The sequence below is a fragment of the Carya illinoinensis genome, chromosome 7 (genome assembly GCF_018687715.1).
Source record: "Carya illinoinensis cultivar Pawnee chromosome 7, C.illinoinensisPawnee_v1, whole genome shotgun sequence".
NCBI classification, from domain to species: Eukaryota; Viridiplantae; Streptophyta; class Magnoliopsida; order Fagales; family Juglandaceae; genus Carya; species Carya illinoinensis.
Window position 1 is genome coordinate 29,283,420 of NC_056758.1, and position 18,274 is coordinate 29,301,693.

The window sequence follows — 18,274 nt, forward strand, 5'->3', positions numbered from 1 at the left end:
AAAAACTAGGTCAATGAAAATATGTGAAACTTTTCTCCTGAGAATATGATGGGTAAGGATAATCCTTTTAAGAAAAAATTCATAGCTATCAAATCTTTTTAAAATCTCATTTGTCAAAAAATCAAGTGAATTTGAAGCTCTTTCTGCACTAAGTCGATAGATCTAGCCCCATAGCTCTGCAACATTTGTCTAGACCCAAACAGTCCCAGTTATTCAACTATCTATATTTTCTAAAAAAGGCTAATTTCCTCAATGCTCTAGTTATTGCAATCCTTTTTAATGATGCCAAAGGGGGAGAAGTTTAGAATTAAACATTATCATTATTTATGATTTTGATATCTAGATATTTGCTAATACTTGATTTGGTTTAATTTTTCTTCAATTATTAAGCATGATAGATACATGCTTGGAGTTAAGTTTATTTATAGTTATTGCTTAAGAAACTAACACACATTCTCAGGGAGAGCTTAAGCTTCACTATTGATATTAAAGTTTTACTAAGTATTTATCATCATCCAAAATTGGGAGATTGTTGAACATGAGGTTTTAAAGATCATAAAATTCTGTATCTAATTATGAATTTTGATTATAACAAATAAGTTCAAGCATAAAAAAAAAGTCTCAAGTTGTCCACATAATTGTGTTTGAAATTTTGAAAAAGGTTCAAGGCTAAAAAACAATATTTTCTCATAAAACGTCAACTTGCGTTTTTCACATGTACATAATATGATTGAAAGTTTGAAACTTGAAATTTTCAAAGATGATTTATTGTAATTTTTACATGTGCATGATATGATCAAAAGTTTGAAATCTGAAATCTTGAAAGATGATTGATTGTCATTTTCATATGCGCATAATATGATTGAAAGTTTGGAACTTGAAAATTTGAAAAATGATTGATGCTATTTTTGACATATGCAAAAGGTAGAAGTTTTTGTTTGAAAATTCTAAGAAGTGAATGATTCTCCTTTTGACATAAGCAAAAAGGTGGAAGCTTTTGTTTGAAAATTTTGAAAAATAAATGATGTGTTTTTTACAATTACAAAAACAAAAACTTTTGTTTGGAGTTTTTAAAAAATGAATTATGCTCCTTGTTGATATTTGAATCTTTTTAAATTTGAAAAAGAAGTCTCATATGTCTATAAATAGCTCATTTGACATCTTCAAAATTATACAACAATTATAAGGTTTATGGCATTCATTCATCAAAAACTCTCAGTCTCTCTTTTCTAATATTGAACCTTAACACTTGTTCATTTTGAAGGATATATAGTTTGTGTTGTATTATTTCATTTCACTCGTTGAGAATTATACCCTAAAAACCTACCTATGATCAACTCTTATATAAATTGTAAAAGGGTGTATATAACCCTTGTGAGTATGGTAGGACTTCTACATAGGGAATAACTGAATCTTTAATCAAAGGGTAAATGTAAGTGTAGAAGGTACTCTAAACAAATTCTTTGAAGAAATATTGCTTAAAGTATAATAGGTTTATATCTCCACCTAAAGAAAGTTTAATAGTAAATTTGAAAATTCTCAATGAGTAAGTTGAGGCAAAAAAGTAGGTAGTGGGGGTAAACTTTATTAAAATACTGAGTTTCCATCTCTATTATCCTTACTTTTTATTCTTACGGATGCTTAGTATTATGTTCATATCTTCTATTGTGTATTTAATTTATAAATGTTATTTTAAAAAAAAAACAAATCCAATTCACCCTCTTGGGTGTGTTTGCGGCATGTTTTGAGGCCACTGGATTTATGGTTGAGGAACTTTATCTCAGACCTTAGAGTTGTCGACTCTATTGCCAAGCCATTGGGAATTTATTATGATAATTTATCTGCAGTATGTTTTTACATATATAATAGGTATTCTAATGGTGCCAAGCACATGAAAGACAAAAACCTAGGCATGAAGGAGGAAGTACAAAAACAAATAGTTTCCATTGAACACATCAGTACTATGCTTATGATTGCGGGCTCGTTGACGAAGGACCCGCAATCTTATGTCTTTATCTATGATGTGAACATGTTGATGAGCTTGTTGATGTATTAATTGTTTTTGGATACTTAATGATAATTATTAAAGTTGTTTTTGTTTTCTTGTCTTTCCAATTTATATACATTGAATAGTGTGAATGACTAATAACAAGATAAATATATGAAGTAGACATGAGTTTGAATTCAAGGCATTATAGTATTTGCCTTAATTGTCCCTATTAAAGATCATGTTGAATTAAGTTATAAGTGTAGTAGTACATGGAAGGAATTTTGTTGCTTATATAACATAAGACTATCATGATTCGCATTGGTAGCTAATTTGACATAGATATTACAGAACTCATAATGTGTTTTGAGTTAGGAATGTTTCTTGAAAATGAACATGCACAATATGGTTAATTTCTTGGAATAAACCCATGAAATTTTCTTTCAAAATGAAAATATTGTTTTATAGGCATATAGACCAAGTAGAAGAATGTAAGAGTTTTATTAAAACCCAATGTCCCACATGCTCATATCTCAATGAGTTTATAGTATGTCAATTATATCACTTAATCAATACATCTAGATCAATTTCAGGATGGCTGAAAGTCTATCTAAGCAATGAGAGGTTAAGGATTATCACCTAAAACATAATTGTGCCTATAGTTATTGGGACACTTACAGGAAAGTTGCTAGGGTAATTTGTCTCTCATCATTAGGTGAAATTCTCTATCGAAGATGTAAATATTATTATTTCATGTTAAAATACTTAAAAAATGGAAGTTCTATTATTTTTGCTCCCTTCCCTTCCTTCTGGATCTTTTGCTTTTCTCACAATAAAGTTTTTATGCCACATGGGTTTCTCCATGAGTTAAAATTTCACTTAAAAGTGTTTAAATTCCTAATTTTGTATAAGTATTAGTTATGGGGGATTTAAATCAGTTTGTTGAGAGATTTACTTTGAAGGCTATGGGAATGGGGTTGTCAATTTTTGACTGAAATGTTGAATATTAATTATAATCTTTATGGTTTTATTTATGTGTGGTTTTCTAATTTTTGTGCGGCTAATGTTTTGATTATGAGAAAATTGAATTGCAATAAGAATTGAAATTGGATAATGAGTTGAGATGAGACAAAAGTTAAATGTTAAATAAAATATTGTTATAATATTATTTTTTAATATTATTATTGTTTTAAGATTTAAAAAAATTGAATTGTTTATTATAATTTGTATGGGAATTCGTAAAAATTATAATGATGAGAGATGAGATGAGATAAAATATTTTCACTATCCAAACGAGACAGTGAAAAGGGGTTGTATGAACAAATGAAGCTCTTAGTCTCCAAAGATTGAAAATGAAAGATCATCTAGTAGGTTCAAGGAACAGATATCTTGATAGTATATGTCCCACTTGTACATATTTGTGAGTCTGGTTCAAGGGATTTCTTTGATCGATCCCATTGATAATAGTGAAAACTTTAGGTTTGTAGGGCATAGAAGGTTGAAAGGCGGTTGTAGGGTAGATTATTAAGCTGTGAGAATCAAAGGTTTTTCAAGTCTATTTTTCCATTCATTTTTTGTATTGAGGAATATTTTTAATATTTTCAACTGTAACAACCCGTACCTTAATGGGCCGAAAAGTTACTTCTTGTCACCTAAAATCATAACTCACAATATAGATATAAACTCCAAAATCTAAATGACATATAAAACTTATTGTTTTAAATCAACTACTTCAATATAATTAATCTAAGATACTACAAAGTCTCATTATAACTGTTAGCCTTCCAAATTACTAAGTAAACAGAACAAAAACAAATTTACTAAATAAACTCCCCAATAATCAAAGTACACTCTTTGTACTTAATCCACTATGCTACATAGGCTTGCCCATGAAACATCCAAAATTTTAGAAAATATTGTGGAGATGATGAGTAGTTATCAACAACTCAGTAAGTATAGAATATATACTACTATGTAAACATGAGCAATTTATAGAGTACATAATACAAAACAAAATATTTTCAATTTCAGAATGTAGAACAAAACATATTACCAAAATATCAAAGCGATAGTTTCAGAAGTATTCATATATAAAAGTCATTTGGCATAACATAATTAAACATCATCATATCATAACAGAGGCATCATATCAAAACCAAGGCTATGTTTAACTCCAGTAGAAGGGTTGTGCTATCCCTAATGGCCAAATCAGGCAAAAAAAAGTGAATATTCCCCTTATCATTTTCAGAGCCCTGAGTGTGCACACAAGAAATACCATATAGAAAAAAAACTTTGTTTTCAAAGCGAGTGCACTTAGAAATAAAAATGTTGGTACCAACCCAGAATAGAGGCAACATGTTTACACATGTGGTAAGGTTAGAACGGAGTAGAACAGAAACATAATGTCATGCTAAAGGTTTTCAGATGTCATATCATATCATAACAGAGTACTGAACAAATTCAGAGCATCTTCAAATAACCATGTACAAATTTTCAAAACTGTATATTCGCTCTTTTTATACAGTTGAGAACAGAAAGCCAAAAATTTGTTAATGTCTACACCAATTATGTCAGAAAATACTTTTCTCTATTTATATAGATTTCAAGTTTCATTCCATAACAAAGCATGCATATTTTTCATAAATTAACCTTAGTCCATTTTCTTTTTATGCAAAGTTTAGCATAGGAACCCCTATTACCTAACTCTTGTCATGTACTATTTAAGCTTGGGATCCGACCTATGACCATATCACAACCTAAACCATAAAACATTCACTAAAATTTAATCACACAACAAGCATGCCACTAACTTTACCAACAAACCCAAACTAGCATAAAAACCAACTTCATTAACGAAAATCAATCCGTAACTCGAGCCATAGATTCAACGTGCACAAATTACTCACAACATCCAAAGAAATTTTACAACTTCACGAAGATTATCCCATCCACCTTGAATTTGTTTAACTATTTACCGCAACTAAATATTATTTATAAACTCATATCGACATATTATACAAGTGGTCCACATATTCAAACACAATTTACCATCGACTTTTCAAACATATAAATAGCCACATCTACTCCCAACACGTCGAACCAACATGCCCAATGACATTACAACCACTATTAAGTCTTCTCTGCCCATAATACTACAAATCCGAGACCCTATATATGTCAAACGACTACCCAAACAGCAACTCAACGTCCACAATTCACACATGTCCAACACAAACAGCCAACCATCACGATAAGTCTAACACAACCAGCCCACCAACATCATCCCACACAAACACAAACTTTAACCCAATTAAGAAATTGCAATTACACAATTCCCAACACACAGCAGAGGTAGTAAAATCTTTATTGAATTTAATGCGTCATCTTGATTGAATACATTCATCATCATATTTTAAGTAAAGTTAATGTAATGTTTTAATTACTACTAGTTCCATTTTATGTATTTGATCTGAAGAGTAAAAAATGAACTTATATAAAGTTCAGTTATTATGATGTAAAAACAAATGAATATTATTGAATGAAACTTAGAGATACATACTCCATTCTTTCAAAGTTATCTTCTTTTCATCTTCAACAGTTTGTACCAGAGTAGGTTTGATTTGTCTAAAGTCGAATCATGTCAAGTTTTGGAGCAACAGCACCAGTTTCCATCTTCAATGGAGAGGGTTATGATTAATAGAGTATAAAAATGAAGAATTTCTTCAGTTCTCAAGATCTATGGGAAGTAATAGAGAAAGGAGTTACCACTCCAGTTGAAGGACAATCAGCAGCAGTCCAAGAACAATTAAAGTCTTAGTAGCAGAAAAATTCAAAGGCTTTATTTGTTCTACAATAGGAAGTGAGTGATTCTATCTTTCCCATATTGATGAGAGCTATAACCTCAAAGCAAGCTTGGGATATTTTACAACAGGAATTCCAAAAAAATGCAAAGGTAAGATCTATCAAACTTCAGGGTTTGAGAAGAGAATTAGAGAACTTTAAAATGAAAGAATCTGAGAGTGTGAAGGATTATTGTTCTAGATTAATTGAATTGGTTAATCAAATGAGAACTTATAGTGAAAAAGTTACTGATCAACGAATTGTGCAGAAAATTCTAATTAGTCTAACAGATAAGAATGATCATGTTGTTGTTGTTGTAGAAGAAATCTAAGGATTTAACTACTACAACCATCACTGAATTGATGGGATCCTTGCAAGCAAATGAACAAAGAGTTGAGAGAAGATCTGAAGATTCTATAGAAAATGCATGCCAATCAAAAGTAAATATAAAATTTCAAAAGCCAAAAGATTTGAAGAAGTGTGGCCAGAATTCATTAAAAAAATGAGAGAAAACTTGGAAAGAGGAAAAGAAGAAAGGAAAACAGAAAGAATTTCCACCTTGTGGAATCTATAAAAGGACAAATCATGTTGAAAATGATTGTTTTCATAAAGGAAAACCTTTGTGCATGTATTGTAAAAGGTTTGGCCATGTTGAAAAAGATTGCAGGGTCAAAACTAATCAACAAGAAAATTACAAAATTAAAAAAAAATGAAGAGCACATGTTCTTTGCTTGTCAACCCTCCACCAACAATGTTGGTAACACTTGGTTTATTGACATCGGATGCAGTAATCATATGGCAGCAAATGAAGATATTTTCTCACAACTTGATAAATAAGTTAAGATGAGAAATGGAGAAATGGTGGAGTCCAAAGAGAAGGGAACAATAGCCACTCAAACAAGAAGAGGTACAAAATACATTAAAGATGTTTTACTTGTTCCTTCTCTAGAACAAAATTCATTGAGTGTTGGTCAAATGATTCAAAATGGTTACTCTTTACATTTTGAAGATAGTATATGTCAAATTTTTTATGATAGAAATAATTTGGAGATAGCTTAAATTAAAATGGGATGTAATAGAATTTTCCTATTCAATGGCAACATCCTAAAGCTATGAGTGCATAAGTTAATCATTCCACTCTGTGGCATCAAAGGTTCGGACATTATAATTATGATGCCTTGAGACAATTGCATCAGAAAGAGAAGATCAATGACTTGCCTCTAGTGCAAGAACAAGAGGCTGTTTATGAAGGTTGCATGCTTGGAAAGCAACACAGAAAATCCTTCCCATCTGAAAGTACATGGAGGGCCAAAGAACTATTGCAATTGGTACACTCGAATGTGTGTGGTCCAATGAGAACACCATCACAAAATCAAAACGAGTACTTTCTTTTGTTCAATGATGATTTTACAAGGAAAAATTGGGTTTATTTTGTGAAGAAGAAATCAAAAGTGTTGGAGATCTTCAAGAAATTCAAACTAGCAGTTGAAACTCAAAGTGGTTTCAAGATAAAAGCCTTGAGAAGTGACAGAGGCACAGAGTATAACTCTCAACTATTTGACAAATTCAGTGAAGAAGAAGGCCTGGAACATCAGTTCACGGTTGCATACACTCCTCAGCAAAATGGAGTGTTTGAAAGAGAAAATAGAACAATGATGGAAATGTCCAGATCAATGCTATTGGAAAAAGGACTGCACGTAGAATTCTAGTCAGAAGGAGTCAATACTGCTGTATACCTGCTGAATAGGTGTTCAACAAGTGCAATCCTTAATCAAGCTATCTAAAGATGTTTGGTTGCATTTGCTATGTTCTTATTCTATCTCCAAAGAGACACAAGTTAGAGGAGAAATCTCAAAAGGGAATTATTCCAAGATATAGTACTGAATCAAAAGGCTATAGAGTTCATATCTTAGAAATAGAAAAGCTAGTTATAAGCCGAGATGTGCAATTTGATGAAGGGGATTTCTAGGAAGCAAAATTTTCAGAGTTTCAGTTCCTATAGCCAATTTAGAACCAGAAATAGATCATAACATTCAAATTGATGATCCTGAAACATCAGTAACAACTCCAACTTCAGTATCATCAGAAAGTTTAGCTGATTCACCCCCAAGGAGGCTTAGATCATTGAATGATATCTATGAAAGCTGCAATTTTCTGTCATTAGAACTTGAGAATTATGTAGCAGCCTTAAAAGAAGAAGTGTGTGTCAAAGTAATCGAGGAGGAAATAAGAATGATCAAGAAAAATGAGACTTGGGTGTTAGTTGATCTACCTGCAGAAAAGTAGGTCATTAGAGTGAAGTGGATCTACAAAATCAAACTGAATCCTAATAAATCAGTGCAGAAGTACAAGGCTAGACTAGTTGTGAAAGTGTATGCCCAATAGTTTGGAAGAGATTACAATGAAACTTTTGCACTTGTTGCAAGGTTAGACACAATTAGGACCTTGATAGCATTGGCAACTAAAAAGACATGGAAAGTCTTTTAGTTAGATGTGAAGTCTACTTTCTTAAATGGAGAGTTACAAGAAGAGGTGTATGTAAGCCAACCAGATGGGTTTATTGAAGAGGCTGGAAAAGTGTTGAGATTAAAAAATCCACTCTATGGCCTAAAACAGGCACTTCGAGCCTGGTATGGGAAGATAGATGGTTATTTTCTTGACCAAGGCTTCCAAAGAAGCAAGATCGAACATACACTCTACACAAAACACCAAAGAGCTATTGACATATTAATTGTTTCTTTGTATGTTGATGATTTAATCTTTACAGGAAACAATATTAAGGTCGTTGAAAGTTTTAAAGAAAATATGATGAAAACTTTTGAAATGATTGACCTTAGTATGATGCATTATTTTTGGGAATGGAAGTATGTCAAGAGGAGGATGGCATCTTCATTTCAAAAAGAAATTACACTGATGAACTAATGTTAAAGTTCAAAATGCTCAGGTGTAAAGCAGTGGCAACTCCTCTGATTGCAAGAGAAAAGTTTTAGAATGATGATGGAGTTAAAAAGGCTAACCTGCTCTGTTTAGAAGTCTTGTTGGTAGTCTCCTCTACCTAACTGCAACGAGACCAGACATAATGTTTACTACAAGTCTACTACCATGGTTTATGTGGGAACCCAACCAAGTTCATTTTGGTGCATGAAAAAGAATTCTCAAATATCTGTAGGGAACTATTAATTTTGAAATTTGGTGTCCAGAAGGAAAACTAATTGGTTATGTTGATAGTGGCTGGGCAGGCTCAGTGGATGATTTGAGGAGCATTTCGGGTTTTTGTTTCAACTATGGCTCAATAGTATTTTCATGGGGTTCAAGGAAACATAAATTCGTAGCTCAATCTACTGTTAAAGCTGAATACATTGCAACTACAAGTGTTGAAAATCAAGCTATTTAGTTGACTAGAATTTTGGAAGACATGGGAAAAGAGCAACTAAAGCCTGTTGGAATCTTGTGTGATAAAAATTCTGTAATTGCCATTGCCAAAGATCCTATTTTCCATAACACGACCAAGCATATTGCAATTAAGTGTCACTACCTAAGAGAAGTTGAAGCTAATGGGGAAATTCAATTGAAGTATTGTAGTACTGAAGAACAGCTTGCAGACATCTTCACCAAAGCTTTGCCGAGGGACAGGTTTTAGATTTTGAGGACCATGATGTTAGCTTCAGACAAATACATTAAGGAGGAGTATTGATTTTAATGTGTCCATCTTAATTGAATACATTCATCATTGTATTTTTAACTGAAGTTAATGTAATGTTTTACATTCTATGTATTTGATCTGAAGAGTAAACAATGAACTGATATAAAGTTTAGTTATTTTGATGTAAAAATAGATGAATATTATTGAATGAAACTTGGAGATACGTACTCCATTCTTTCAAAGTTATCTTCTTTTCATCTTTAACAATCTTCCACTGGGTACCAATGTACAAATAACGTAAACAATAATATAAAGACGATACTAAGGTTCTAATTATCGTAGCTATTGACAGCTCACTTTCCCAAATCAAGCAACAATCTTCACCATTTTTGTGACACCATGATTTTAGGAAATTAGCCATTTACTTTGTAATTACCATATTCAATTAGTTGCCTTAGAAAGACTTATTCCTTGTATCTATTTATTCAATTCCTCTCTCAATGTAAAAATCAAGTTAGTGAAATACAAAATTTTGAATTCTTGACATGGCATCAGCTTAAACCGATCCTCCCTCTCACATGTTCATGGCTTCTTCCTCCAACCCCACTTCATCCCCATTCCTTCTTCATCCCTCAGACTCCCCTAGTCTCATTCTTGTCTCTGGCCTCCTCACCGGTGACAATTTTTCCAAATGGCAAAAAGCCATGACTCGTGCCCTTAATGCCAAAAACAAATTAGCTTTTGTTGATGGTACTCTTCCCACACCCAAATCTACCTCTAAAGATTACCCACAATGGAACCAAACTAAAGATATGGTCCTTACCTGGCTCCTCAATTCCATCAATCCCGTAATCGCCAACTCCCTTGAATTTCATACTGACCCTCGAGACGTGTGGCTTGATCTTTAGTTCCATTTTTGCCACAGCAACAATGCACGGATTTGTTATCTCAAGCGAGAGTTATCCTCCTTGCAACAGCACACCCATTCAGTTCATGAGTATTACAACCAAATCAAGCAAATTTGGGATGAACTCAGCCACTTACAAAAAACCAACGACCTCAAAGAAATGCAACAACAAGTTGAAGATGAGAGAGTTTACCAATTTTTACTTGGCCTAAATAACTCATTCTCCCAACTCAAAACCCAAATTTTAGCCATGGAAACCTGTCCCCCTATCACCAAAATTTTTTCCATTCTTTTTCAGGAGGAACAGCAGCGTCTCCTCCATGTTAGGCCTACAGCAACGACGAAAACCACCCACATCTTCGCCGCCCACTCCAGTGGTCCTCCACGGAAGCCCCTGCATTGCACCGAATGTGGAAAACATGGTCACACCTGTGACCGATGCTGGCGGATCGTTGGTCACCCAGCCAGACATGAACCTTGCAGCAAACAGCAGCCCTCCCTTCTTGACAAACCTCCTCCCCCTTCGCAGCCGATGGCTCACCAAGCTTCCATCTCCCCTCCGATTCCTGGCCTGACACTAGACCTCTACCAAAAGCTTCTTGATTTGCTTAAACCGAACCCTCATGCTGCCAACTTCATCGATAACGTCTCCTCCTTTTCTCCCTTTGACAGCCACCGTGACTGAGTGGTGGACAGTGGTGCCACCGACCACCTCTGCCATGACCACACCTTTTTTTCTTCTTTTGTTATTTCCTCTCATGACTGTATGGTCACTTTACAAACTCGGCAGTTAATTAAAATTGAAGGTGTCGGCACATGTGTTTTAGCCAATACACCTCACTTTGCACAATGCCCTTTTTGTCCCTCAATTCTGTTTTAATCTTCTTTCTGTCCCTCAGCTCACTCATACTAATTCTTGCATTATTTCTTTTTCTTCTTCCACTATTTCTTTTTAGGACCCGCACTCGATGAGGCTGATTGGAGCAAGTGAACTTTGCAATGGACTTTATGTCGATCACCCACCACCATGGCTCTTTCTACTCAGATCACTGTGAATAAACTTTTATGGCACCAACGCTTAGGTCATCCTTCCCATTTAGTCATTCCTAGTCTTTTCAATAATTCTTGTGTTATTTCTGATTGTGATATTTGTGATCGTTCTAAGCATACTAGACTACCTTTTCCTATTCATGCCAATAAAAGTACTACAGTTTTTAATAGAATTTTTTGTGATATATGGGGTGGCTATCATACTCATTCCCTTTGTAGTGCACATTATTTTCTCACTATTGTTGATGATTTCTCTCGCACCACTTGGATTTATCTCATGCGCTATAAATCCAAAGCATGCACTTATCTTATGCATTTCTTTGCTCTTATTCAAAACCAATTCAATACCACCATTAAAAGAATTCACACTGACAATGGCCAAGAATTCCTTTCTTATAAATTTCAAAATTATCTTCATGACCACGACATTATTCATAAACGTACCTATGTTGAAACTTCTCAACAAAATGATGTTGCGGAACGTAAACATCGACAACTCTTGAATGTCGCTCATAGTCTGCACTTTCAAGCTCACTTACCTCTAAAATTTTGGGGTGAATGTGTCCTCACTGCTGCCTATCTCATAAACCACACACCTAGTCTTATTCTTCAAAATAAATCTCCTTTTGAACTTCTCTTTAATACCCCACCCAAATATGACCATCTCTGAGTTTTTGGCTGCCTTTGTTATGCCCAAACTCTCCAAGCTTCAAGCGATAAATTTTCTCCCCGCGCCTTTAAGTGTCTTTTTCTCGGTTATCCTAGCACTCATAGAGCATTCAAACTCTACAATCTAGACACTCAGGCCATTCTTTATTCTCGTGATGTCACCTTTCACGAGCACCATTTCACTTTCCAGGATATCCCTTCTTCTTCTTCCACCTCGCTATCTATCATTCCTCTCCCTGTTCTTGAACCCGTTTTACCATCCCTCCTTACTTCCCAACCTTCTCCTTCTGAACCTTCTCTTCCCAACTATTCTCCTTCTCCTCCTTCTTCACCTACTCATCCTCGTCGCACCATTACTAGACCTGCCTATCTTCAGGATTTTATATGCCTGACCACACACACCAAGTCTACTGCATCTTTCTCCGCTGCATCAACCTAAGGTACTGCACATCCTTTATCTTCTTTTCTCTCTTATTCTCGTTTTTCTTCTTCTCATCTTATTTTTTAAATTCTCTCACTGTTTCTGCTGACCCTTCTTGTTATTCCATTGCTATTTGTCATGCCTATTAGCACTATGCCATGTCTGCTGAACTTCATGCCCTTGAAGCCAATTCAACTTGGACACTTAAGTCCCTTCCCCCTAGCAAGAAACCCATTGACTGCAAATGGGCGTTCAAAACTAAGCTCAAAGCCGATGGCTCTGTCAAAAAATACAAAGCTCGGTTAGTTGTCAAAGGCTATACTCAAGTTGAAGGTCTCGACTACCATGAGATTTTTGCTCCTGTTGCCAAAATGACTATTGTTCGGTGTTTGTTGGCTGTCGCTACTTCTCGCCAATGGATTATTCACCAACTTGATGTCAATTATGCCTTCTTACACTGGACCTTAATGAGGAAGTTTACATGACTCCCCCTCCTAGTTATTGTTCGAAAGTGGAGACTCGTGTCTGTCGCCTTTTGCTATGGCCTCAAACAAGCCTCCCACAATTAGTTTTTTAAACTAACAGTGTGCTTCTTCATGCAGGTTTTTCTCAATCTCAGGCGAATCACTCTTTATTCACTCTGGTTACTTCTACCAATGTCACTCTTGTTCTTGTCTATGTCGACGATATCTTGGTTGCTAGCAATGATCGCTCCCAAATTGAGGTCTTCAAAAGTGTTCTCTCCACCCACTTCAAAACTAAAGACCTTGGTCCCCTCAAATATTTTCTTGGTTTAGAAGTTACTCGCTCACCCCAAGACATCTTTCTCAACCAATGCAAATATGCTCTTGACATCTTATCTGATAGTGGTCAACTCGGTGCTCGGACTGCTTCTTTCCCCATGGAACATAACTTAAAGCTCACCAACCACGACAGCTCCCTTCTTCTAGATCCTGCTCCTTATTGTCGACTTGTTGGTCGTCTCATATATATGACTATCACACGTCCTAATATTGTCTTTGCAGTGAACATTCTCAGTCAATTCATGCACGCTCCTCATGCCCCTCACATGCAGGCTGCCACTCGCGTTTTTTGCTACCTCAAAGGTAGTCCCGGACAAGGCATTTTTTTCGACTCCTCCAACTCTCTTCATGTTACTGCCCACACTGATTCCGATTGGGCCGGCTTTCTCACCACTCGTCTCTCTACCACCAGCTACTTTGTTCAAATTGGCACCAATCCTATTTCCTATCGTCCCAGAAAACGGACCATAGTGGCTTGTTCCTCTGCTGAAGCTGAATATCGCATCATGACCGTTACCACTTGTGAACTTACTTGATTGAAACAGCTTCTCACTAATCTTGGTCTCTCCCACTCAGCGCCTTTTAGTCTCCATTGTGACAAACAATCTACTTTACATATTGCTCATAATTCTGTGTTCCACGAGCGCAATAAACATATTGAAATTAACTGCCATATTGTTCGTGATAAAATTTGGTTCGGCCTCCTTATCGCTAATCACACCTCATCTCACGAGCAAGCTGTTGACATATTCACCAAAGCATTAGGCCAGGATCTCTTCCATCACTTTCTACCCGAAGTTGGACATTACGGATCTCCATGCGCCAATTTGAGGAGGAGTATTGATAGCTCACTTTCCTAAATTAAGCAACAATCTTCTCCATTTTTGTAGCACCATGATTTTAGGAAATTAGCCATTTATTTTGTAATTACCATATTCAATTAGTTGCCTTAGAAACACTTATTCATTGTATCTATTTATTCAATTCCTCTCTAAATGTAAAAATCAAGTCAGTGAAATACAAAAGTTTGAATTCTTGACGTTAGCCAAATTTTGTGCGGTTAATTCGATGAAAACGATGGCGAGTGGGCCTTACCAATGTCGACGTGTGGAACCTGCACGGTGGTGTCCGCAATAGAGTCACGAACAAACGGCAATGCGCTGGTTTATCAACCAAAAATCAACACTCGGTACAGGGGAAATAAACGGAGAAAAAGAGAGAGTGAAAGAGACGTTGCTTATCGTCGTTCAATAAGAAATCCAGCGAGAAGACTTGACGGCGACACAAATCCGGGAAGGCCAACGAGTTCGCAGCACCAAATATATATATAATATCGTAACGAGGAAATCGTAGGGGAGTGAGAGATTTGTAGAAACAAGTGCTGAGAGTGAATTTTGTGAGTGCGAAAATTAGAGTTTGTGAAACTAAGAATAGAGAGTGAGTGAAATGGCTTACAGCCGTTCAACACCATTCCGGTGAGGAGGCTCAACGGAGACAAGAATCCGCAGACCCACAAAGTCGCAGCACCAAACGACAACAAAGAAAATCGTAGGAGAGGTAGAGGGAGTGAGAGTGTATCTGTTGACAAAGAAATTGGCTGGTGAGAAAACACAACTGCAGAGGCGTGGGGAAGATAGAAACGGGGAGGAGAAGGGTTCGGAGAAGGAAAGAAAGGAAGGAAAAAAGGATAGAAACTCACCGAACGACGCCGTTCTGCTCATCAGCTTTTGGGCTTATCGTCGGCTTAGGCTGGGCTAGGATATTACATCAACTGACATCCACGCGTGTGTATAAAAATAGATGCGAGAAGCGTGCTACATACAGCATTATTCTAGAATCAACATGACACGTAGCGTCAGCTCACACGTCGCGCGCATATTGTTGTCTATATAAGCTCGTAACTTGTCGATCATGTACGTACGTTCCCAACTCATCGTTATAGTCGCTTCCTTGAGATATTGATAAACAATGGCCAGTACTGCTTTCTTCACTGCCCTTATCTTTCTGGTTTCAGTACTGAAACTCATCCTGGGGGTCATGGCCAGTACTGTTGGTAATCCCGATTGTGGACCAATCGTAGCTGGTGATACTGACCAGATTCAGTTTGCTCTTAATCTGGAGTTCCTCGAAGCAGAGTTTTTCTTGCGTGGTGCAACTGGTAGGGGACTTGACAGCATCGCTCCATCTCTGGCTAAGGGTGGTCCTCCTCCGATTGGTGCTAGGAAGGCCAGTCTCGACCCTTTAGTCGCTAGGATAATCGAGGAGTTCGGTTATCAAGAAGTCGGTCATCTCAGGTACCACTTGTCAATAAGAAAATATTGATACTACATGGTATAACTTGTTAAGTTTTAAAAGTATTCTCAGATTTATTGTGGTTTGATGCCTTAATTTGCCTTTTTCCGATTTGCTGGAAACTTAAACGCTTTATTAACAGTGCATGAAGGGGTATCCATTTCTTTCTTCATGTAATTGTCGGTTTTATCATGCATTCATGAAATTATTGCTGTTGTTAATTGGTTAGAATGTCTCTTTAACAGATCGATGATGATTTTTCAGGGCTATAATTACTAGAATAGGAGGGATTCCAAGGCCGCAGCTGGATCTCGGCGTTCAGAATTTTGCAAAAGTATTTGATGATGCAGTCGGTTTCAAATTGATCCCTCCATTTGACCCTTACGCTGACACAAACCGCTATCTCTTAGCATCATATGTGATCCCCTATGTAGGATTAGTGGGTTATGTTGGCACCATTCCAAATCTTGTCAGAAAAAATTCTCGAAGTGTAAGAGTCTAATCTATCAATTTTCGTCTCCGCAACATGCAAGCATATATGAATCCATTAAATTCCTAGTATATATGTCTTTTGGTACGCAGTTGGTTGCTTCGCTTCTGGGCGTGGAGGCAGGACAGGATGCGGTCATAAGAACACTACTGTACGAGAAAGCCAACCAAATTGTGCAGCCATACAACCTTACGGTGGCCGAATTCACAAACCGAATCTCAGGGCTTAGGAACAAGCTGGCCGCGTGTGGCATCAAAGACGAAGGCATCCTTGTTCCTCTATTTCTTGGAGCAGAGAATATTACGAGCAGTAACATCCTGTCTGCTGATCCTAATTCTCTTTCATATGCTCGGACGCCACCGGAGATATTAAGGATAGTTTATGGAAGTGGCAGTGAGTATAAACCTGGTGGGTTTTACCCTAATGGTGGAGGTGGGAACATTGCAGAGAGATATCTTCCCAAAGCTTAATTAGGAGCTTCCCCTATATAGTACTGGCCGGGTTGGGATTCTTAATAGGGAGTTTATCGGTATGGAACCCGAAATAATTTACAATAAAGAATCAATAAATCGATGGTTAAAAGGTATAAATCGTTAAATTAATGTTTTTAGTTTCTACAATATTGTAATTACGTCATCAATAAATCCAAATATGCTATATTTTGCTGATCATGAGTAAATTAAGCACTCCCTATTATATATATGTCAATTATATAAAGATATTAACGTTGCTGCCGTTGCATATATTTCGGAATGAAAATTTTATATATTATACTATCGTCTTACTTTCATCACATTATATTAAGATGTATTACATTTATCAATATTAATTAATTCTTTATTAGATAATTCCTTATCATCTAATAGAAATAAATCATGCGACATACCTTATATAATAAGATATTAAATGTATAATGAGAATATATAGTATATAGGAGTACTCGTTTAAAATCATTTATCGGGGGTTTTATGTTATATATTTGAGAAATACGCAAGTATTATAAGATTAATACACCGGAAATATTGTTAATTATGTATGGGACCAAGTTGAGACGATGTGAGGATCTTAAAGTGACACTTTTGATCTAGGAAAGCCTAACCCTAAAAATAAAAGTACTTCACTTTAATAATTTGTTCATTTTTCTTTGGAAACCGATCTCATAATTATAACCCTAATTAATTTGGTGCCCTTTTATTGGTGAGGTACTAATCTATAAAAAGTACAAATCTTAAATACACACACATGATGTATATGCAATGAACCAAGTTTAGAGAAAGGGATTGGCAATATTCACTATAGATCATTATATTAAATTCTCTAAAAATTCTTTATCCCAACTCTAGATAAATCTCAAAGATATATAAACATAATCATGGTGTATAAACCTTATAGTATTTTAATAATGTTAATATCCGACATACCTATATATAATATATATAGTAATAATAAATACCCTGTAAAAACTCACAAGTTATATTTTATCTATGTCCGAAATCTTAATTATCTAAAAATTAGATTAATGAATATTTTAAAAAATCTGATGATAAGATTTTTACAATTAGGCCGTCTAAATTAAAAAATACTCTCAATCTATGATCTCATCTAATTATTATAATATTTTAAAAATTTTCAAATAAAATATAATAAATAATTCAATTTTTTTAATTTTTAAAATAATAATATTAAAAAATAATATTTTAATAATATTTTATTTTATTTTTAAATTTTATCTAAATTTATTTCTATCTCATTTTATTATTCAAACGACTTTTATCATTGCCTCAAAATTTATTACGCGCGAGCGGCAATACATGATGAATCGAAGTTGATGATGATGATCATCTAGATGGCAGTACATGATGATCATCTACAATGAGCTCTGGGGAGCTCATTGTGACGGCCTGAATTGACGTTTGTTGGGTGAATATAAATGAGACTTTGACAAACGAGACTTGGATCGTACCTACGTAGGTCTAACGCATATTGACAAACGATCGAGGAAGATAAGCTCGCACACATGCAGCTGATGATCATGCCGCTAACTCATTTAGATTTAAATGTTGTATTAATACATGGAAAAGCATGAATAATTCCTTAATTCCGTATAAATTCAACCGCTAGCGGTACGTACGTACGAGGAGACGTGGATTTTGCATAAGCCTTCTACTATGT

At 35.4% G+C, this 18,274-nt stretch overlaps 1 protein-coding gene across 2 annotated transcripts in view; it reads left to right on the forward strand.

The window, feature by feature from the left end:
- The window catches only part of LOC122316065 (desiccation-related protein PCC13-62-like), a 44,070-nt gene extending 27,297 nt beyond the window's left edge, over window positions 1-16,773 (forward strand). Inside the window, exons 1-3 of one of the 2 annotated variants that reach the window (XM_043132575.1) lie at window positions 15,224-15,614; window positions 15,877-16,102; window positions 16,195-16,773. In XM_043132575.1, coding sequence (XP_042988509.1) covers window positions 15,289-15,614; window positions 15,877-16,102; window positions 16,195-16,572 — 930 coding nt within the window. In that variant the 5' untranslated portion in view covers window positions 15,224-15,288 and the 3' untranslated portion in view covers window positions 16,573-16,773. Of the gene's footprint in view, window positions 1-15,223; window positions 15,615-15,876; window positions 16,103-16,194 lie in introns of those variants that run through there. The other variant, XM_043132574.1, reaches the window with a different exon arrangement.
- Window positions 16,774-18,274: the final 1,501 nt, after the last annotated feature.